This window comes from Capra hircus, chromosome 15 (genome assembly GCF_001704415.2).
Source record: "Capra hircus breed San Clemente chromosome 15, ASM170441v1, whole genome shotgun sequence".
Classification (NCBI taxonomy): Eukaryota; Metazoa; Chordata; class Mammalia; order Artiodactyla; family Bovidae; genus Capra; species Capra hircus.
In genome coordinates, this window is record NC_030822.1 from 38,269,763 (window position 1) to 38,293,325 (window position 23,563).

General features: G+C 37.7%; 1 protein-coding gene across 1 annotated transcript in view; it reads right to left on the bottom strand.

Annotated features, from left to right (window-relative positions):
- Positions 1-23,563, bottom strand: part of STK33 (serine/threonine kinase 33) — a 100,762-nt gene that overhangs the window by 38,820 nt on the left and 38,379 nt on the right. The window contains exons 8-10 of the mRNA XM_018059501.1: positions 9,744-9,819; positions 4,982-5,094; positions 4,446-4,531 (exon numbers count right to left, since the gene is read on the bottom strand). Coding sequence (XP_017914990.1) covers positions 4,446-4,531; positions 4,982-5,094; positions 9,744-9,819 — 275 coding nt within the window. The remainder of the gene's footprint in view (positions 1-4,445; positions 4,532-4,981; positions 5,095-9,743; positions 9,820-23,563) is intronic.

Sequence of the window (23,563 nt, forward strand, 5' to 3'; positions counted from 1 at the left end):
GCTCACCAGGCTTCTCTATCCATGAGGTTTCCCAGGCAAGAATACTGGAGTGGGTTGCCATTTCCTTCTCCAGGGGATCTTCACAACCCAGGGATTAAACCCGGGTCTCCTGTATTGCAGGCAGACTTTTGCACACACACATATCAAATATGCATTCTCTGCCTGTGTTTTTTCTTTAATCCCTCCACTAGGGTGTGGGCAACTTATAGGAAAGGACTATGCCAGACTCATCTTTGTGTCCTCCACAGTACATAGTAGTTATTCAATAAATATTTGGTTAAATTATTAAGTATGTACCAATCATTGAATATTGAATAAATGCCCAAGGTTCCTGGTTCATGAGGTTCTTTTTAACATAATTTTTTTAAAAAAAACTTCATTAAAGAGGGCTTCAAAATCATATTCATATACATAAGATAATTCATAATTTAAGAGTAGCTAAATATAGTAATATAAAGGTTAGAGCCTTAATATATTTCGGATGAAAATATATGGTAGCAATAAAACACCCAATAATTAGTTAGGTATCAGAAAATTTCAATTCTTTTACATAAAGTGCACAGGCTAAAGGTCAAAAGCTAATGACTAAAACCTGAATAACAATTTGTAAATTAGTGAACAAAGACCTGTTCATACGTAGGAAAGAGTGTTCTGAAATTAGACCCTACACTTCATTATAAGAGCTTTGCAAAGTGTGTCTGTAAAGCAAAGTACACTGTAATTTGTGGTGAATTACTCAAGGGAGAGACTGTTTTAATCATCTTTGTACCCATATAGTGTCTTATGAATTAAAATAAAAAAACACTTGTTAAAATCAACATAGACATTTAAATGACTCTTGTCCCATTTACAATAAGCCACTCTGCAAGACTGACACACTATAATAATAATTTCCTTCTTTCAAAGAGCATGCAATTGTTCTCTACTATCTATGGCAGGAAGTTAAAACTCCTTAGTCTGGGATTCAAGAGCCCTCACAATTTTCCTTCCTTTTCTAAAAGTCTCATTTCCCACTTGTTTCCTGCAGGCATCTTATCCGCCAGTCAAATTAAACTTCCTGATTTCACACTCGCTTGCCTCTGTACCTCTCTGGTCATTTGGCGATCTCTTATGCCATTTATCATTTTCTTCCTTGCATTATATCTTATACATAGCTTGTTTCCCTTATTATATTGTAAATTCCTCATGTCAGAGACTGGGTCCTATATGTCTTTAACTGAATTTTATCACCTAGCACAAGGCATGGTACATGGCAGGCACAAAAAAAAAAAAAATCTTTTGAAGGAATTGTTGCATAATATCAACAGAGCTCAAATCTGGAAACTGCTTTTTGACAAGCCATAGAAGAAAAATGTTTCATTAATTTATAGCAAGGTTCTTAAATATAGCGGGCATTGAAAGTACCAGGGAAACTTGTTAAATGTGCAAATTCTTGGTGTTAGTTGTTATCAGGGGATTGAATACCAAGGGGCAACTGTAACTATCTAACAAGGAATGAACTCCTGAACTATTGTTGAGAATAAAGAGGGCAAAAAGGTAGAAAAAGATAAAGAGGGTAACAGGCACACTCCTGGCAATGGGTGTCATCATCAAACCCTCCCTTTGTAGGAAAGTCATTTATTGGCTGTTTTTCCTTGCATCTGACCTTGGATTTTTGAAATCAGGATGACAATATCTGTTTAAGACCCATTCATTTAAATGTACATAGGGAAGCAATGATTATTTTTCTCAGAATACTTTTCAGATACGTACTGTATTTCAAAATGCATGATATATAGACTAAACCATGGAGACTTTTTATCCAATAAAGCTCTTTGAAAAGAATGTCACTATTCGTCCGGTATTGGAAGATAAGCTCTGGTTACAAAGCGGTAAGGCACTGAGAGAACTAACATGTCCTCTTTAGATTATTTCAAACAGAGGACATGAATTACAGGAAGCGAGACTTCAAGTGGTTAAGAAGAAAAGAGTTTTGCCTTTCAGAAGTTTACAAAATGCCAGTATTCTAAACTTCATATACTGAACTCCTCAGGATAGTCTGATATAGTACACGCTATCTGTCACTTCTCTATCCATTTGGCAAGGACTACATAGAGACAAATTGTTACAGAGGCTCAAAAATGGAGACTTCTGGAAAAATGACCAAAGCCAGAAATAAAGTTTCACTAATTAGAAAACAAATAATTAAATGGCCAAACCCGAATGTTGTGTGATGCTGAAAAGAGATAGATTTCTAAAGCACACCATCTGTTTTACAGTTTTTTTATTTTGCTCTACTACAGATCTACTCAGTTGTTTTGCAATGATCTAGCTGCTAACTCATTTGCACAATTACTTTAGGCCAGAAATACTTATTGCACAGAATCATTTGAGAGTTCAACACATTCATAGAAGAGGGCAGTTATAAACCATTTTTGAGTGAAGGCAATTTTTTAGCCCTTAAAGAAAAAGAATTATTCCAATAAATGATTAGAAATTCCCAAAGGAAAATCACAGTGGTATCACTATAAGTTTATGGTATCTAAAATCTATCAAGGACTCCAGGGTCACCATCAACTCCTCTGTTGGCCATCCTTATGAAAACTCACTCTCATCTTGACCTCTAGGCAGCATTTATCTGGGGGCTGCTGTTCTTGCTTTCTTAAACACTTTTCTCACTCAACTTCCTTGGCACTACCCTCCTAACTTTTCTCTTTCCTCATTAGCTATTCCTTTTCAGCCTCCATTGCTAGCTTCTACTCTTCTAAATGTTGCAGTGTCTGAAGGCAGACTGTTGAGGCCTCTTGTCCTTTCTATCTGCATTTTCTTCCTAATTCATCTCTTCAACACAAATGGCTTTATATGGCATCTGTATACTCAGGATTCACAGATTTATATCTCCAGTTCATTCTTCTCCAGTTCCAGGCTCATAGTTTTGATGATCTATTGGAAATCTCCACTTGAATGTGACATAGGCATCTCAAATTTATCAAGTCCAATGTGGAACTCTTGACTCACCACTCTTCCTCCAGGAAAAAAATGTATCTCCTGCAGTCTTCCACATCTTGGTAAATGGCACTACCATCCAACCAGTCATTAAAGCAAAATCCAAAATTCATCCTTGATTCCTCCCTTATCCTCATCCCTTATCTAATCCATCATCAAGTACTAACAAATATATCTAAAAATATATCACATTTATTTCTCTTCAATTCTATTGCTACCACCTTGTCCAAGCCACCATCATTCTTCAACAGTACTACTGCAATATAAGCATACCATGTATCTCCAGTACCTAACACAGTGTCTAGTAAGTAAAAGATGTAAAATATTCCTATGTGTCTGGAATCTCCAGTTTCCATTCTCAGGCATTTTCTGACATACCTACAGACTTATTCATTTACTGAATCATCTACTCATTCAGCCATTATTTACTGAATACTGTACTAATTGGTATTAGGCTTAACTGCACATTTCATAGTATCTCAAAGATGACAGTCACTTGTTTCCTGTTCATCTAAAAACGTCTGGAGGAAGGCAGTCAAGGGCTGGTGTGGCAGCTCTATATGCTAAGAGCCCTGGTTCCTAGAATTGTGCTGCTCTGCTATCCTGTTTATACTCCACTTTATTATCTAATATGGCTACTCAAACTCCATCCATCACAGCTGCACTGCAGTCACTAGAAAAGAAGATGGATGTGAGGAATGCCGTATTCCTTCCATTTAAGGGCACTTCCCAGAGATTACTCTTACTTGCAATTAGATCTCATTGACCAGCACTGTAACTAGCAAAGATAGGGGATAACTAGTAAAGAAGACTAGATAAGAATGTTACCAGTGAAAAGTCAGGATCTTCATGACCAAAGAAGAAAGAGAGAATAATTATTGAGAGGTAGTAGCATCCTCTTCCAAAGTTCCTGTTGTGACCAGGAAATGTTCTGGGTACAGGGATACAAAGATCACTTAAGACATAGGGTTACTGCTCGAGGCATTAGTGTAATGGGGGAAATAGATATGCAAATGAATAATGACAAGATTTCAAGCCAGGCAACAGCCACTGTTAGAAGACCTTGGCTTTTCTGAGTCCCTGTAGATTCTCTGCATCCAAAGAGCTGAAAGAGAAGTAGACAGTTCCAGTGCTTTACATCACTAAACTATACAGACTGCTTCAACAGTCTACATCTTTAATAAAGGACATTTCTCAGCTCTATTCTACTGGACTTGATACAGTAGAAAAGTTCATTTAAACCTCTATAAACACATATAAACAACTGTGGTAGTAATTTTAACAGTTTGAAAATACCCATTTCAGAAATGTGTCAGCACTCAATAATTTTTTTAACTTGTCAGAAGATGAAACTAAATGACTGTTTTAAGACTATATATAGGTTATAAGGCCAGATGAAAAGAAATAAGCAATGATAGTGTGCCAAAATTTTTTTAAAAGGCAGTAGTACTGAAACTTACTGTTAACCACTGGTTATCTAGCAGCTCCTTAGCTGTGATTCTGTGAGCAGGGTCTACTTTCATAAGTTGCTTCAAAACACTTTTAGCTGCAAATAAAGGAAAAAATCCTATCTTATATATCTTGACTATAATTAATATCACGTATTTTCCAATTTTAGGATTAGGTCTGTATGACATGAAGGAAACATATCAGTTACAGAATAAATATCATCAGTACATATGGTTAATACTAAATAAAGTTTAAGGCTGAAAGTGAGGTTTTATTGACTGAATTACCTGGTTTATAGTCTTCAGTAAAAATTAACTATTTGATGAGAAAATTTCCTCTTCAATGTTTAGTATACATTTTCTGTTTTTGTTTAAAGTTTCAACTGTAAAAGTCACAGTGAAGATAGCACTATTTCCACAAGAAAATAGTTTTTATTTCTACAAGTAAATTTAACGGCTACTCAGAGATTTAAAGAATCTAAATTACTGGCTGGCTTTCTTATATTGTGCATATTTGCTTTAATAAATAATAAAACATCTATACTCACCACAATCACTTATGGAATTCCAGACTGAATTTTTAAAATGTAGTTCCCCCTTTTTTATCAATTCAAAAAGCTTCTCTTCTGAGCTTGCCATAAAGGGTGCTTTTCCACATAATCTACAGCAAAGGCAATCATTCTGTTTAGATTCTTTTGAACAATCAAAATAAGGCTATTAAAATATAAGTTTCCATAGGACTTGAAAGCAGTGGTGCTTCATATTTAAGTAAAGGAGAGGAAGAGGTGGGAAATTCTCTGGATGTAGAAATGGAAAAAAAAAGGGGTTTTGGGAGATTAGTGCTAGGCTCTTGTATCCGTTGGAACTTCCACATGTGCAAAGCTCTTCCAGGTGGGAAAACACTAAGCTTAAATGGGGTTAAAATACAAAAAGGTGTGTGAATTTAGGTGCACAGTAATAGTGGTGGATAACAGAGGAGAAACACTTCAATGTGAGCAAGGGTAAGGTTATGCCTTAAGGTACACTGGACTTAACAGAAAGATACACTGAGTCATCACAGTCTAATGAGATTACTTCTTCTAGTGACAATGGAAGAATTTTATCCATAGTAAAATGTTACACAAAGACTGGTGATGATGGTAAGAATGACTGTGTGGCCTACTGGCTCTGAGTCAAAATAAAAAATCCATTAAAATAGCCACAACTCTTCAAAAATTATATACAAAATGAAGAAAATCTGAAGGCGGAAAACCAGATGATGAATTTGACCCTTCAGTCTGGAAGTGTGAAAGCTGAGTGCATGTTACAACCAGTGTCAGTAAAGCCATGAGTAGTGTGTATACAGTAAGCATGGACTTATTGTAAATTCAGTAGTACAGGACTATGAGTCTTTAGAACCTTTTAAAGGAAGTACTATGCTGTGCTTTACAAAGAGCATGGCAAGCCTATGCATCAGTAGGTGATCCAGTCCAAAACTATGTGCTTAAAAGTTGCAAATGTTAGCCATCATCTTTATTGTCAATCCCAACATCTGAGGGCAATTCTGTAGACAACAACCAGATTCTCCCAATGACAACCAGACAGAAGTTGGACCTGGACTCATCACAGAGGCAATTCTAACTCTCTATGTCTATTCTTCAGCTCTCAGGATTATATTTTTCCACTTTATTACTGAAAGAATAAAATGGCATAAGTCCATTACACTTTCCAAATGCTGGTCTGTTATGTACATTAAGTATGTTTTCTAGGTCTCTTAACAGATTTTTACTGATTTTTTAAAGTTACATTTTTCTTAAGTTTCTTTAAAAATCTTTCCCATTAGTATTTTTTGAATAAGTCTGCTGCTGCTGCTGCTGCTGCTACTGCTAAGTCGCTTTGCGACCCCATGGACAGCAGCCCACCAGGCTCCCCTGTCCCTGTGATTCTCCTGGCAAGAACACTGGAGTGGGTTGCCATTTCCTTCTCCAATGCATGAAAGTGAAAAGTGAAAGTGAAGTCGCTCAGTCGTGTCTGACTCTTTGCGACCCCATGGACTGCCGCCCACTAGGCTCCTCCATCCGTGGGACTTTCCAGGCACGAGTACTGGAGTGGGGTGCCGTTGCCTTCTCCGTGAATAAGTCTATATTTGATAAATATTCTACATGATAATGACTATGATAATAATGATTTTTCCGGTGTGGAGGGAGAGTCATTTTCATCCTAGTAGCTTATCGAACCAGGGTGGACAATAGAGCTTTTCATCACCAATAGGTTCTTGTTAAGCAATAAATATTAAATTGTTCCACAAACTTTGATTTTAATACTTTCTCTTTCTCCAGCTCATTCTAACCCTTCTCTCTCTGATTCAATTTGCCTTACTATTATTTAGTTTTTAAATGCCATTCAAAAAAAGTCAGAAAAATGGTCTTATGGGCAGTTACTATCTATTATAACAAGTACAGGCCAGCAAAAGCCCAGCTCATTGAGTCTGTTAACAACCAGTGGTATGCACATTCACTTATTTCTTAGCTGCTCCTATACTGCCTAACATGCAACTATAGCTCAAGGGCTATGTTTTTAAATTTTCACTTTTTTCTGTCCTTTACAATTTTACTTACACAAAATGTATCTAATGGTTGGTCAATCAGCAGCACATGAAATTTTATGACAGCAATTTTCTGCACATCCAGAAAAGAGAATCCAAGACATGAAAAATGCCTCTTATGGCCTTCCGATTATTTTCTGTTTCACAGGAATCAAAACAGCAAAAGATGGTGCCCATAAAGAGCATTCATATTAATTTCACCTTGAGAAAGTATGCTATCATTGTCCAATTAAGTAGCAATGAATCAGGGGTAACTGATAAATAAGAAACCCCTCCCCACCCCTGGAGAAGGTAATATGTTTGTGCCCTTGGTGAAGGAAATGATCTATAAGACCACTGGGCTCAGGTAGATTAACGAACAGGCACTGATTAGCTATGTAAGAGTCTGCTGCTGCTGCTGCTGCTGCTGCCAAGTCACTTCAGTCGTGTCTGACTCTGTGCGACCCCATAAACGGCAGCCCACCAGCTCCCCAGTCCCTGGGATTCTCAAGGCAAGAACACTGGAGTAGGTTGCCATTTCCTTCTCCAATGCATGAAAGTGAAAAGTGAAAGTGAAGTCACTCAGTTGTGTCTGACTCTTAGCGACCCCATGGACTGTGGCCCACCAGGCTCCTCCATCCATGGGCTTTTCCAGGCAAGAGTACTAGAGTGGGGTGCCATTGCCTTCTCTGAAGTAAGAATCTACTGTAAAGGAAAAAAAATATCTTTATTATGATATGCAGTCACACTCAGAAGCAGAAAAATTAAAATTATATCTTTAAGTAGGAGGAAAAAATTTAAGATATGTAATACACCAAATTCAAATCAAGAAGGCAGCAAACACCACAACTGGTATAATAATAGATTACATATATATGTTATGTTTGACTTGTATTGTCTAGAAGTCATGAGAGAATAAAACACTAATTTTAAATAGCTATATTTTAATTTAAAACTAAGGCTCAGAGTTTTAATATAATCCTAAGCAGCACAAAACAATGATCAAAAATTTTGTGAATACATTTATACTTTATGCAGTCTAAGCAGTGATGTGTTGAGTATCTGAGTTACAGCTACAATCACAACATCCAATTTCTACTGCCTATGTATTTCATTTCACAGGACTGTGAAAATGTAACTACTGTGATGTCAATATTTAGAAACGATCTGGAAGAGGTAGTGCACAGTGAAATCTTCAATGTGACCATAAAACTAATGTTGCATCAACATAAAAATGTTCATACTCACCAAGAAGCAGAACAATGACCACTAACTTTTCAGAACACTCTCAGACAATTCACTTTAATTCAATATAAAAAACATATATTGAGCGCTGACTACGTGTCTACTATGGTGCCAGATACTAGGGATGCAAAGATGAATCAGATCTCTGTCCTTCATGGAATTTAGAGCAAGAAAAACAGAGACAATACATATAATACAATAATTGCACATTTTAATATAGCTTTTAGAAGTGTAATGAGAAAACAGAAAAGTAAAAAATTAATTCCATCAAACTTATACATGTGCAAATTTGCCTGATTAAATATTATTATCTTGTTTTTCTTTCAGTGTTACTGTTTTGCATGCACCTTTATATTAATATGTTGCCTTAAATCCCATGGAGTAAGGGAATGTATATACACCATGAGCATACTAACTCTGCTGGGGCAGAGTAGGACTCAGGGAAATAGAAGTTGCTAATGTATGAGCTGGACACACCCAGGAAAGAGGTTAGTACAGAAGAAAAATGAACACTGAGGCAGAATGAGCAAAGACCCAGAGGCATGAAACACAGGGCACTTGAGTCATAAGGAGCAGCCTTGAGTGGACACCAGAAGAGGATAAGTGCATGGGAACACATGTGCAGACCAAGGCTGGAAAGGCATGCTGGAGCCAGGCTGGGAAAGCCTTGCATCATGTCATGTGGGGCTGCGCTGACAGTTTCCATAGCAAGGGAGAATCAACAGAGGCTGTTAGTCAGGAAAGCAGTATAACCAGATTTGTGATTTAGAAAGACAACCCTGACAACTGTGTGAAGGATGAACCAGAAGAAGGAGAACAGACAAAAAGACACTGTAACCTTCTAGAAAGGGATCATAAGGAGAAATGATACAAGTGAAGAGAAATTGAATAATATGTGAGGACGCCTCAAAGGAAAAGTATAGGCCATGGGGTCTGACTGAATCTTGGGAGCGAGACAAAAGAGAGAACAAGAAAGACCAATGTTTTCAGTACCATGAAGAGAATTAGGAACCATAGAATACTCCCTGGACCCTGGACTGAACCTTTATCTGGTTACTGCCGGCTGATTGAACATGCCCTGTCCACAGGGGAGCCCTAGTGCCAGGTCCAGGACCTTCCCTCTACCTGATGCTCTATAAGTGAATCTACCTGATACTCTATAAGTGAATCTCAAGAAAAGACAAACAAGCTTTTGGTTTGTAGCAAAGGATCAGAGAGGTGTTGAGGCAAGTTTCTCACTTTGCTCAGACCATACAGTGCATTGCAGCATTTAGAGATCAATGAAAAGCAAAGTTGAAACTTACAAGTTGATTGTATTAAAAAAAAAAATACCTAATAGATGGACCTGACAATGAATAAGACAAATTTTAGAATAACTTCCCAGTTGTTTCTTCAGTTGCTTTCTTGACATTATAGTGTTTCGCTTTCAATTAAAATCTCTGTAATTCCACTGTTAGAGGACATCCACTCATTTAAAATTGTACATTTAGCAGGCTACTTACAAAATGTACATTATGACACCTATGCTCCAAATGTCACACTGCTGGCTATAGTCGTGGGCGTTGATAACTTCAGGGGCTGCCAAACAAGCAGAAATAAAATAATATTAATAATACAATAAATGACTTTTAAATGCTTAAACACAAAGCATGAAAAATGTGCTGATGTGATGTAATTTATTCCCCCATAGGGAAAAAGAGAACCAACAGCAGATGTTGAATGAATAATGTACAGGCCTTAACAACTGATGTCGCTGTATCCTCCCTCCTGTCATTTAGCTTCTAATGGAATGATGGCACACACTGCACAGCTACATGTACAACTTTTCATCTCTTTCAAGTTGTTAAGAAATGATCTTGCAAAGATCATGGAGTTATAGTAGAAGGCAACTATATCTTAGTTCTTGCCAAAAATAATTTTGAAAACATGTCTTAAGTAGATACAATTTAAAGCAAGCCCCAAATGTGGAAATCTGGATTTACAGAGAAACTAAGATAAACGGTTATAAATCACTTTGGCAAAATAACTAGTGATAGTAACTTCATAGCACTCCTATGACAGTATGAATTATCTTCCACATTTTCTAAATGAGAAAACTAAGACAAAGAGAGAGCGCCTATAATATAACTCAATCAAAGAGGCAATTAGTCACAGGGGAGGCCTAGGGTCCAGGTATTTCTGACTCCTCAACTCTGTGCTTCTTACTTACAATGGGCCCAGGATTGTTGTTATTGTTTAGTTGCTCAGTGATGTCTGTCTCTTTTGTGACCCCATGGACTGTAGCCAACCAGGCTTCTCTGACCACGGGATTTCCCAGGCAGAATACTGGAGTGAGTTGCCATTTCCTTCTCCAGGGGATTTTCCTGACCCAGGGATCGAACTCAAGTCTCCTGAATTACAGGTGGTTTCTTTATTTCTAAGCCACCTGGGAAGCCCTTTGAAAGGATGTTGCGTGTTGTCAACACTTTTTCTGCATCTATTGAGATGATAGGGTTCCTTCAAACAATCTTCACAAAGTAAAACTTTATTTTATTTTGAGGTAGCAATCTTTCAGAGAAGGTGATGGCACCCCACTCCAGTACTCTTGCCTGGAAAATCCCATGGACGGAGGAGCCTGGTAGGCTGTAGTCCATGGGGTCGCAAAGGGTCGGACACGACTGAGCAACTTCACTTTCACGCATTGGAGAAGGAAATGGCAACCCACTCCAGTATTCTTGCCTGGAGAATCCCAGGGATGGGGGAGGCTGGTGGGCTGCGGTCTACAGGGTCGCACAGAGTCAGACACGACTAAAGCGACTTAGCAGCAGCAGTACATCTTTTAATGATTCAGTTCAGTTCAGTCGCTCAGTCATGTCCGACTCTTTGTGACCCCATGAACTGCAGCACACGAGGCCTCCCTGTCCATCACCAACTCCCAGAGTCCACCCAAACCCATGTTCATTGAGTCGGTGATGCCATCCAACCATCTTATCCTCTGTCATCCCCTTCTCATCCTGCCTTCAATCTTTCCTAGCATCAGGGTCTTTTCAAATGAGTCAGCTCTTCGTATCAGGTGGCCAAAGTTTTGGAGTTTCAGCTTCAACATCAGTCCTTCCAATGAACATCCAGGACTGATCTTTAGGATGGACTGGTTGGATCTCCTTGCAGTCCAAGGGACTCTCAAGAGTCTTCTCCAACACCACAGTTCAAAAGCATCAATTCGGCACTCAGCTTTCTTTATAGTCCAACTCTCACATCCATACATGACCACTGGAAAAAACATAGCTTTGACTAGACAGACTTTTGTTGGCAAGGTAATGTCTCTGCTTTTGAATATGCTGTCTAGGTTGGTCATAACTTTCCTTCCAAGGAGCAAGCGTCTTTTAATTTCATGGCTGCATTTACCATCTGCAGTGATTTTGGAGCCCAAAATATAAAGTCAGCCACTGTTTCCACTGTTTTCCCATCTACTTGCCATGAAGTGATGGGACCAGATGCCATGATCTTCATTTTCTGAATGTTGAGCTTTAAGCCAACTTTTTCACTCTCCTCTTTCACTTTCATCAAGAGGCTCTTTAGTTCTTCTTCACTTTCTGCCATAAGGGTGGTGTCATCTGCATATCTGAGGTTATTGATATTTCTCCCGGCAATCTTGATTCCAGTTTGTGCTTCCTCCAGCCCAGCGTTTCTCATGATGTCCTCTGCATAGAAGTTCAATAAGCAGGGTGACAATATACAGCCTTGACGTACTCCTTTTCCTATTTGGAACCAGTCTGTTGTTCCACATCCAGTTCTAACTGTCGTTTCCTGACCTGCATATAGGTTTCTCAAGAGGCAGGTCAGGTGGTCTGGTATTCCCATCTCTCTCAGAATTTTCCACAGTTTATTGTGATCCACACAGTCAAAGGCTTTGGCATAGTCAATAAAGCAGAAATAGATGTCTTTCTGGAACTCTCTTGCTTTTTCCACGATCCACTGGGTGCTGGCAATTTGATCTCTGGTTCCTCTGCCTTTTCCAAAACCAGCTTGAACATCTGGAAGTTCACGGTTCACGTATTGCTGAAGCCTGGTTTGGAGAATTTTAAGCATCACTTTACTAGCATGTGAGATGAGTGCAATTGTGTGGTAGTTTGAATATTCTTTTGCATTGCCTTTCTTTGGAAGTGGAATGAAAACTGACCTTTTCCAGTCCTGTGGCCACTGCTGAGTTTTCCAAATTTGCTGGCATATAGAGTGCAGCACTTTCACAGCATCATCTTTCAGGATTTGAAATAGCTCAACTGGAATTCCATCACCTCCACTTAGTGATGCTTCCTAAGGCCCACTTGACTTCACATTCCAGGATGTTTGGCTCTAGGTGAGTGATCACAGCATCGTGATTATCTGGGTCATGAAGGTCTTTTTTAATGATTAGATTTTTAAATAATGGCTGGGTTTTTAAAAAGTTGAATATGCTTGCTATTCCAGGAATATATCTATTACACATCTACAGTTAGGGCACACCCCGAAGGGCGAACAGTAAGTTAACACGTAGCTTCACTCCCACATTGTTTAAGGGTCAACTGTGTATTTGAATAGAAATTTAAAATTTACAAAGTACTTTTGCATCAGTGATGCTATTCATGTAAATTATGTTAAGAATCATGTGAGATGGGTACACAGGCATTTGACTCACTTTGCCAGTGAGGAAATTAAGGTCTGGATACACATATTAAGTGACTCACCTAAAGTAACACAGTTACAGAGCATCTGCCATGTAAAAGGTGTTTTCACTTTAGAAAACAGTTTCAATCACCCCTCCCAACACACACACACACATGCAGTGTGTCTGTAACCAGTAAAAGTAAATGAAATTTCATTTCCTCTATTTTAAAGGAACTAAAAAGCAACAAAAAAAGGAGCTGAAAGGTAAACAGAAGAATGAGAAAAGACTCAACTATAGATAATTAACAAACTAAGTAATTTGTCTTCAAATCACTTAAAATTAACTAATTACTGTTTTCCTTTAAGCAATTACTTGTATTCTATAACCCTCCTTAAACTTTTAGATACTGAATCATAAACATTCAAGCTGCTCTATAGCCATGTGTCTATGACACGGGCCGATTCCATGATCTGATTCCCTGACAGATTTCCACGTAGGTCTACCACACAGTGGGGGCCTGGAATTCAGAGCCCTCATTGTTTCAGAGTCATCTTAATTACCAGGGGCATTTCTACGTGAACTGTCATCACAGCTCTCACAGGGAGGCAGAGGCCAGAGCAACTGTGCCAAGGAGCCATTTAGGAAGTCAGCAAAGCCCCACAAACCATCTGTCTTCTCTCTTGTTCTCTCACTTGTTATCAGTGTAGACAACTAATAAGCAGGCATAAAACTCAGGATGCTTGGATATATTTTCCCCTTGTAACTACAGACCAGATGTCTTTTGCCAACAGGAGGATATGAACAGAATCTAAAGTAGCCTCTTCCCAAATAAGATAAAACAACTTAGAAACTTTATGCATCAAATAGACAAACAAGGAACCAGGCATACTCCTCAGGAATAAAAATGAATAAACTACTGATATAACAACATGGCCAAGTCTCAAAATCATTACATGGAACAGAAAAAGATAGACACAAAAGAATATATACTTATGATTCAATCTGTATAAATTCTAGACAAGCAAAACTAATCTAAGGCAATGGAAATCCTCAGTGGTTGCTAAGGTTTGGGTGGGGGATTGACTGAGAGGGACACAAAGGAAATTTCTAGGGTGATGGAAATATTCTATATTTTCACTGAGGTGGTAATGTGCAAGTATATATATTTGTCAAAACTCATTAAACTTTACACTTAAAATCTGTTTTTTTTATTATATACAAATTATGTTTCCATAAAGAATATTTTTAAGAAATCTACTAAAAGTACAAAAAAAAAATCTACTAAAGCCCTACATTAGTGAGTGACTTTAATAACTCTCTTAGAAATAAACAGAGGAAGCAAGCAAAATTAATAATACGGACTGGTGGCTGAGATGACAGAACTGAAGAATACTACTTACAGAGTAACTATTTATAGGGATGACCTGAAAACTAGCAGAAAAGAATTTTCCACAATTAAGACATAAAGTAGGAAGTACAAGAATATGGGAAGGAGGGGAGGAGACATACTATAGTTAGAACCTACATTTCCAGGTCAGCGAAACACTAACAGGAGGAATGTCACAATCTCAGAATTCCTCCACAAGGAGTGAGGACTCTTAGCCCCACATCAGGCTCCCCAGTCTAGGGGTTCTGCACCAGGAATATAAGCCCCCAGAACATCTGGCTTTGACAACCAGCAAGGCTTATATCCAGGAGAGCTGGAATGCTAGAGGAAACAACAGGCTTTGCTCTTCAAGGCTGCACACAATATCTCACACTCTGAAACCCAGCTCAGAGGCAGTAGTTTGAAAAACAGGTCAGACCCAGTTGCAGATCTTGGAAAACCTCCCAGGGAAGGAGGAAGCAGCTAGGACTCCCCCAGGGGACTGGCAGCAGCCATTGTGGGGAGTTCATTCTATCACAGGGACACTGGTGCTGGTAAGCATCATTTTGGTTTCCTCCCTCTAGCTTATTAGTGCCAGGACCTGCCCCACCCACCAGCAGGCACAAACCAGCCCCACGACCCCTGGTAGACAGTTGCCAAGACCTGGCCCACCCCCCAGCAAACTAGCACTCCCCTTTACCATGCAGCCATGTAGGCACCAAGCCTTGTACACTAGCAGGCCAATAGCAGGTGTAAGCACGGCTTACATAGGCCATGCAGTTAATCCTGCAGTAAGCCTACCTCACCTTCTAGCAAGCCCAGAGTTACTATGTGGCACAGCCTCTAAGCCAAGCAGGTTGGGGGCCAGTCCCATCTACCAGTGTGTACACAGTAGTCAGTCCCACCAAAAGGGGGTGCATGTAGCCCACATAGGGGACACCCCTAGAACATACAACTCCAGTGATCAGAGGGGAGCACGCTGGTGGTCCCCACAGGACATTGCCTATATAAGGCACCATTTCTCCAAGATCAGAAGATATAACCAACATACCTAATACATAGAAATTAGACAGAAAGAATTGGGCAAAAAGAAAAGAAAAGAAACTGCAAAAACACAAAGACATGAAGTCTAAATAACATACAACTAAACAACCAACGGGCCACTGAAGAAATGAAAGAGGAAATAAAAAATACCTAAAGAGAAATAAAAATGGAAACACAATGATCTATAATTTACTGGACACAGAAAAAAGTAGTTCTAATAGAGAAGTTTATAGAGATACAAGCCTTACCTCAGGAAACAAGAAAAACTTCAAGTAAACAATCTAACGTTATATCTAAAGGAACTAGAAAAAGAAGAACAAAGAAAACCTGAAATTAATAGAAGGAAAGAGAAAAAAAAGATCAGATCAGAAATAAAAGAGACAGAGACTAAAAAGATATTGAAAAGATGACCAAAAGAGACAGAGCTAAGAGCTAGTTCTTTAAAAAGATAAGCAAAATTGACAGACCTTTAGCAAGACTCATTAAGAAAAAAGACACAAAATCAGAATGAAACAGAAATTACAACCAATACCACAGAAATACAAAGGATCATCAGAGATTACTATGAACAACTGCATACCAAATGAAATGGACAATTTAGAGGGAAGAGATAAATTTCTTGAAATACACAATCTCCTAAGACTGAATCAGGAAAAAACAGAAACAGATCAATTACCAGTGATGAAACTGGATCAGTAACTTAAAAATTCCCAAAAAATAAAAGTCCAATACCAGATAGCGCCACAGGTAAATTCTAAAAAGCATCTAAGAAAAGTTAACACCTATCCTTATCAAACTATTCCAAAAAGTTAAAGAGGAAGGAATACTTCCAAACTCGTTTCACAAGGCTAGCATCAGCCTGTTATCAAAACTAGATAAAGACACTACAAAAAAAAAAAAAGAAAATTATAAGCCAATATCACTGATGAACACAGATGTAAAAAACTTGCAAACTAAATTCAACAATATATTAAAAGAACCACATACCACGATTAAGTAGAATTTAGTCCAGTAATTCAAGGATGGTTCAGTATCTTCAAATCAATCAATGTGATACACCACATTAACAAATGAAGGGTAAAAATCATATGATCATCCCTAGAGATGCAGAAAAAGCTTTTGACAAAATTCGACATCCATTTATGACAAAAAGACGGAGAAGGCAATGGCATACCACTCCAGTACTCTTGCGTGGGAAATCCCATGGACGGAGGAGCCTGGTAGGCTGCAGTCCATGGGGTCGCTAGGAGTCGGACATGACTGAGCAACTTCACTTTCACTTTTAACCCACTCCAGTGTTTTTGCCTGGAGAATCCCAGGGACGGGGGAGCCTGGTGGGCTGCCGTCTCTGGGGTCGCAGAGTCGGACATGACTGAGGTGACTTAGCAGTAGCAGTGGCAGTATGACAAAAACGCTCCAGAAAATTGGTATAGAGGGAACATACCTCAACATAATAAAGGCCATAATGACAAACCCACAGTGAACATTATACTCAATGGTAAAGAACCGAGAGCATTTATCTGTTCCTTCTACATGGTAAAAAAAACTCTTATCCTCTAAGAGCAGGAACAAGATAAGGATATCTACTCTTTTCACTTTTATTCAACAAAGTAGTGGAAGTCCTAGCCATAGCAATTAGATACGAAAAAGTAAAAAGAATCCAAATTGGAAAGGAAGAAGTAAAACTGTCACTGTTTGCAGATGACATGATATTATATACAGAAAATCCTAAAGATGCCACCAGAGAACTATTAGAACAAATGAATATAGTAAAATAGCAAGATATAGAATATGCAGATATTTATTCTATATACTAACAACAAATTATCAGAAAAAAAATTAAGAAAACAATCCCACATATGGATCAATGGAACAGAACAGACAGCCCAGAAATAAACCTACACACCTATGGTCAATTAACCATCAACAAAGTGGGCAAGGACACACAATAGAAAAAAGACAATCTCTTCAACAGTGGTGCTGGGAAAGTTGGACAGCCACATGCAAATCAATGAATTTATAACGCATCTTCACACCATACAAAAAATTAAACTCAAAACGGCTTAAAGTCTGAAATATAAGACACGACACCATAGAATTCCTAGAAGAGAACATAAGCAAAACAGTCTCTAACATAAATCATACTGATGTGTTCTTAGGTCAATTTCCCAAGGCAATAGAAATAAAAGGAAAAATAAACATATGAGATCTACTCAAACTTAAAAGTTCCCCTACAGCAAACAAAATGAAAAGATAACCTATAGACTGGGAGGAAAAACTGAAGACAACACAAACAAATGGAAAGATAAATTTTGCTAATGGGCTTGAAGAATTAAAATTATTTAAATGACCATACATATCAACTATATTTCAATAAAATTAATAAAATGAAAAGTTTGAATCACAAAAGTATCATGTTTGGTTTTATAAATACACACATACATACACTTTTATGCTTGACAAACAAGGAGTATATAGTTGTCCCTTGGTTTCTGTAGTGGATTGGTTTCAGGATTCAGACCCTAACCCTTTAGCCCTCAGGCCTGTCAGATACCAAAATTCATGGATGCATAAGTCCCTTATACATATTGGCTTAATATTTGAATGTAACCTACCCATGCTGCTGCTGCTGCTGCTAAGTCGCTTCAGTCGTGTCCAACTCTGTGCGACCCCATAGACAGCAGCCCACCAGGCTCCCCCGTCCCTGGGATTCTAAGGCAAGAACACTGGAGTGGGTTGCCATTTCCTTCTCCAATGCATGAAAGTGAAGAGTGAAAGTGAAGTCGCTCAGTCGTGTCCGACTCTTAGTGACCCCATGGACTGCAGCCTACCATTGTCCCATATACTTTAAATCATTTCTAGATTGACATATAATACCTAACACAATATAAATGCTATGTAAATAGTTGCCACTGTGTAGTAAATTCAAGTTTTGCTTTTTAGAACTTTCTGGAAACTTTTGTCTCAAATACTTTGGATCATTGGTTAGTTGAATCTGCAGGTATAGAACCCACAGATATAAAGGGCTGAGGGTACATGCTTTCAAAATATCCAAAGTAATGTTTGCAAAAATGAACCTGTGTTCAACCACAGAGAAAATTCCTAAAGGTTGAAATCTTTTAACTCACAATTACCTAGTAAAATGAAGAAAATCAGATAGAAAACCAAAAGGCTAGGTAAATTAACACAGAATCATACGAGTGTCAAATACATCCCACAGAAAATTCTAAAAGCACTTCAAAGTAATTTTTGGATTAAAGAAGAAGACTACAATCATAGACTATTAAGAAATTAATAACAATTAGAACATTGTATAATAAAAGAAACAGTTAAAGAAGTACTCAGAGGAAAATATACAGCCTTAAATGCATTTATTAGAAAATAAGAAGAGTGAAAATAACATTTAACTTAGGAAGTTTAAAAATAAACCAAAAGTAAGTAGAAAGAAGGAATTAAGAAAAATAAAAGTAGAAATCAATGAAAATCAAATACCACTAGACTTAAGCTGGAGTTTTGAAAGCTCAATAAATAGTCTTGCCAATAATAAATTTGATCAAGAAAAAATGGTTAGTATTATTATAAAAACTAAAATTGAGCACTAAGTGCCAGGTACTGTGCTAAGCACTTTATATTTAATTCTATGTCAATCTGATAAAAATATATTATTATTACCATCCTAAAGTACATCTCCTCCCCTTTTCTGTTTTATTTTTCTTCCTTAGCATCTCTCGCTAACATACCAGATATTTTTTTTTAATTTTTCTGATTAATGTTTGCACCAACACACATTTTCTTGTTTTGTTCATTGTTATATTTCCAACACCTAGAACAGTGTCTGACACAAAATAGGTCCTTCTTTTTTTTTAATTTTTATTTTTACTTTATTTTACTTTACAATACTGTATTGGTTTTGCCATACATTGACATGAATCCACCACGGGTGTACATGCGTTCCCAAACATGAACCCTCCTCCCACCTCCCTCCCCATATCATCTCTCTGGGTCATCCCCGTGCACCAGCCTCAAGCATCCTGTATCCTGCATTGAACATAGACTGGCGATTCGTTTCTTACATGATAGTATACATGTTTCAATGCCATTCTCCCAAATCATCCCACCCTCTCCCTCTCCCTCAGAGTCCAAAAGTCCGCTCTACATATCTGTGTCTCTTTTGCTGTCTTGCATACAGGGTCATCATTGCCATCTTTCTAAATTCCAAATATATGTGTTAGTATACTGTATTGGTGTTTTTCTTTCTGGCTTACTTCACTCTGTATAATCGGCTCCAGTTTCATCCATCTCATTAGAACTGATTCAAATGTATTCTTTTTAATGGCTGAGTAATACTCCATTGTGTATATGTTCCACAGCTTTCTTATCCATTCATCTGCTGATGGACATCTAGGTTGTTTCCCTGTCCTGGCTATTATAAACAGTGCTGCGATGAACATTGGGGTACATGTGTCTCTTTCAATTCTGGTTTCCTTGGTGTGTATGCCCAGCAGTGGGATTGCTGGGTCATAAGGTAGTTCTATTTGGAATTTTTTAAGGAATCTCCACACTGTTCTCCATAGTGGCTGTACTAGTTTGCATTCCCACCAACAGTGTAGGAGGGTTCCCTTTTCTCCACACCCTCTCCAGCATTTATTGCTTGCAGATTTTTGGATCGCAGACTTTCTGACTGGTGTGAAGTGGTACCTCATTGTGGTTTTGATTTACATTTCTCTAATAATGAGTGATGTTGAGCATCTTTTCATGTGTTTGTTAGCCATCCATATGTCTTCTTTGGAGAAATGTCTATTTAGTTCTTTGGCCCATTTTTTGATTGGGTCGTTTATTTTTCTGGAATTGAGTTGCATAAGTTGCTTGTATATTTTTGAGATTAGCTGTTTGTCAGTTGCTTCATTTGCTATTATTTTCTCCCATTTAGAAGGCTGTCTTTTCACCTTGCTTATAGTTTCCTTTGTTGTGCAGAAGCTTTTAATTTTAATTAGATCCCATTTGTTTATTTTTGCTTTTATTTCCAGAATTCTGGGGGGTGGATCATAGAGGATCCTGCTGTGATTTATGTCAGAGAGTGTTTTGCCTATGTTCTCCTCTAGGAGTTTTATATTTTCTGGTCTTACATTTAGATCTTTAATCCATTTTGAGTTTATTTTTGTGTGTGGTGTTAGAAAGTGATCTAGTTTCATTCTTTTACAAGTGGTTGACCAGTTTTCCCAGCACCACTTGTTAAAGAGATTGTCTTTACTCCATTGTATATTCTTGCCTCCTTTGTCAAAGATAAGGTGTCCATATGTGTGTGGATTTATCTCTGGGCTTTCTATTTTGTTCCATTGATCTATATGTCTGTCTTTGTGCCAGTACCATACTGTCTTGATGACTGTGGCTTTGTAGTAGAGCCTGAAGTCAGGCAAGTTGATTCCTCCAGTTCCATTCTTCTTTCTCAAGATTGCTTTGGCTATTTGAGGTTTTTTGTATTTCCATACAAATCTTGAAATTATTTGTTCTAGTTCTGTGAAAAATATGGCTGGTAGCTTGATAGGGATTGCATTGAATTTGTAGATTGCTTTGGGTAGTATACTCATTTTCACTATATTGATTCTTCCGACCCATGAACATGGTATATTTCTCCATCTATTAGTGTCCTCTTTGATTTCTTTCATCAGTGTTTTATAGTTTTCTATATATAGGCCTTTAGTTTCTTTAGGTAGATATATTCCTAAGTATTTTATTCTTTTCGTTGCAATGGTGAATGGAATTGTTTCCTTAATTTCTTTTTCTACTTTCTCAATATTAGTGTATAGGAATGCAAGGGATTTCTGTGTGTTGATTTTATATCCTGCAACTTTATTATATTCATTGATTAGCTCTAGTAATTTTCTGGTGGAGTCTTTAGGGTTTTCTTTGTAGAGGATCATGTCATCTGAGTTTTACTTTTTTTTTTAATAGAAGGGTGGCATAATCCCTATTATACAAAAGTAGAAACCATGACAAAGTTGTTTGTACAGGGCTAACCAGAAAGCAAGTGGCAGAGCTACAGTCCCAAGTTAGCCAGTGATGTCAGAGGCCATACTGCTAATATTAAATTATATTGCCTTCTAAATAAATATTAAGAATTAATATAGAGCTAAAACCACAGATCTAAGAATTACAAGTGAATGTAATATGCATCTTTATACTAATAAAATTTAAAATCGCAATGTAATGAACAATTTTCTGAAAATATAAATTATCAGAATGATTCAAGATGTGAAAAACTTAAATAACCTAATATAAATTAAAAATAATAGGGACTTCCCTGATGGTCTAGTGGTTAGAAAGTCACCTACCAATGCAATAGACGCAAGTTTGATTCTTGGTCTGGGAAGATCCCATATGCCATGGAGCAACTCGGCTCACAAGCTGAGTGCCTGGAGCCCATGTTCTGCAACAAGAGAAGCCCATACACTGCAACAAAGAGTAACTCCTGCTTGCCGCAACCAGAGAAAGTTCTCATGCAGCAACAAAGAACCAGCACAGCCAAAATAAATAAATAAACAGAAACTTAAAAAAAGAAAATAATAGAAATTTTATCCCCACAAGGTACCAGGACCAAAAATTTTTAAGGGGAAATCTCATCAAATAATTAATGAGTAGGTAATTTCTATTACTTAAATGGTTCATGAATATACAAAAAATGAAAATATTTTACTTTTAAAATGAGGATAGTATAATCCTAACATCAAAAAACATAAGGGCAGCAGGAAAGAAAGCTACACTCAAAGTTCTGAACTAAAGTGGTAACATACTGAATTATTTGTTGTTCAGTTGCTTAGTCGTGTCCAACTCTGTGCAACCCCAAGGACTGCAGCACACCAGGCTTCCCTGTCCTTCACTATCTCCCAGAATTTGTTCAAACTCATGTCCACTGAGTTGATGACACCATCCAACCATCTCATCCTCTGTCACTTCCTTCCTCTTCTGCCCTCAAGATTTCTCAGCATCAGGATCTTTGCCAATGAGTTGCCTCTTCGTATCAGGTGGCCAAAGTATGGAGCTTCAGCTTAAGCATCAGTCCTTCCAATGAATATTCAGGATTGATTTCCTTTAGGATGGACTGGTTGGATCTCCTTGAAGTCCAAGGGACTCTCAAGAGTCTTCTCCAACACCACAGTTCTAAAGCATCAATTCCTCGGTGCTCAGCTTTCTTTATGGTCCAGCTCTCATATCCATATATGACTACTGGAAAAACCATAGCTTTGACTAGATGGACCTCTGTAGGTAAAGTAATGTCTCTGTTTTTTAATATGCTGACTAGGTTTGTCATAGCTTTTCTCCCAAGGAGCAAGTGTCTTTTAATATCATGGCTTTAGTCACATCTGCACTAATTTTGGAGCTCAAGAAAAAAAAGTCAGTCACAGTTTCTATTGCTTCCCCATCTATTTGCCACAAAGTGATGGGACCAGATGCCATGATCTTAGTTTTTTGAATGTTGAGTTTTAAACCAGGTTTTTCACTCTCCGCTTTCACTTTCATCAAGAGGCTCTTCAGTTCCTCTTCACCTTCTGCCATAAGGGTGGCGCATCTGAATATCTGAGGTTATTGATATTTCTCCCAGCAATCTTAATTCCAGCTTGAGCTTCATCCAGCCTGGCATTTCACATGAGGCACTCCGCATTTAAGTTAAATAAGCAAGATGACAATATACAGTGTTGATATACTCCTTTCCTTATTTTGAACCAGTCTGTTGTTTCATGTCCAGTTCTAACTATTGCTCCTTGACCTGCATACAGATTTCTCAGGAGGCAGGTAAGGCAGTCTGGTATTCCCATCTCTTTAAGAATTTTCCACAGTTTGTTGTGATCCATACTGTTATGATCAAACTGAATATAGCAATATATCAAACCAAGTGAGGTTTAATCCAAAAGTACAAGGATAGTTCAACATTTCTATTAATGCAATTATTTCTTTAATAAATTTAAAAAGTATATGATTGTCTCAATAGATATAAATTTGAATAGACATTTCATCTATGTCTATTATAAGATATATGAATGACTAACAAGTACATGAAAAGATGTTCAACATCATTGGTCATTAAGGTAATGAAAATTAAAAATCACAATGAGATACTACTTCCTACCCATCAGAATGGCTATAATTACAAAGATAAGTAATATAAAGAGTTAGAAAGGATGTGAAGAAACTGGAACTCTCATACATTGCTAGTGGGAAGGTAAAATCTTATAGTACTTTGGAAAATTGTTTGGTAGTTTCTTAAAAAGCATAAACATAAATAATATATG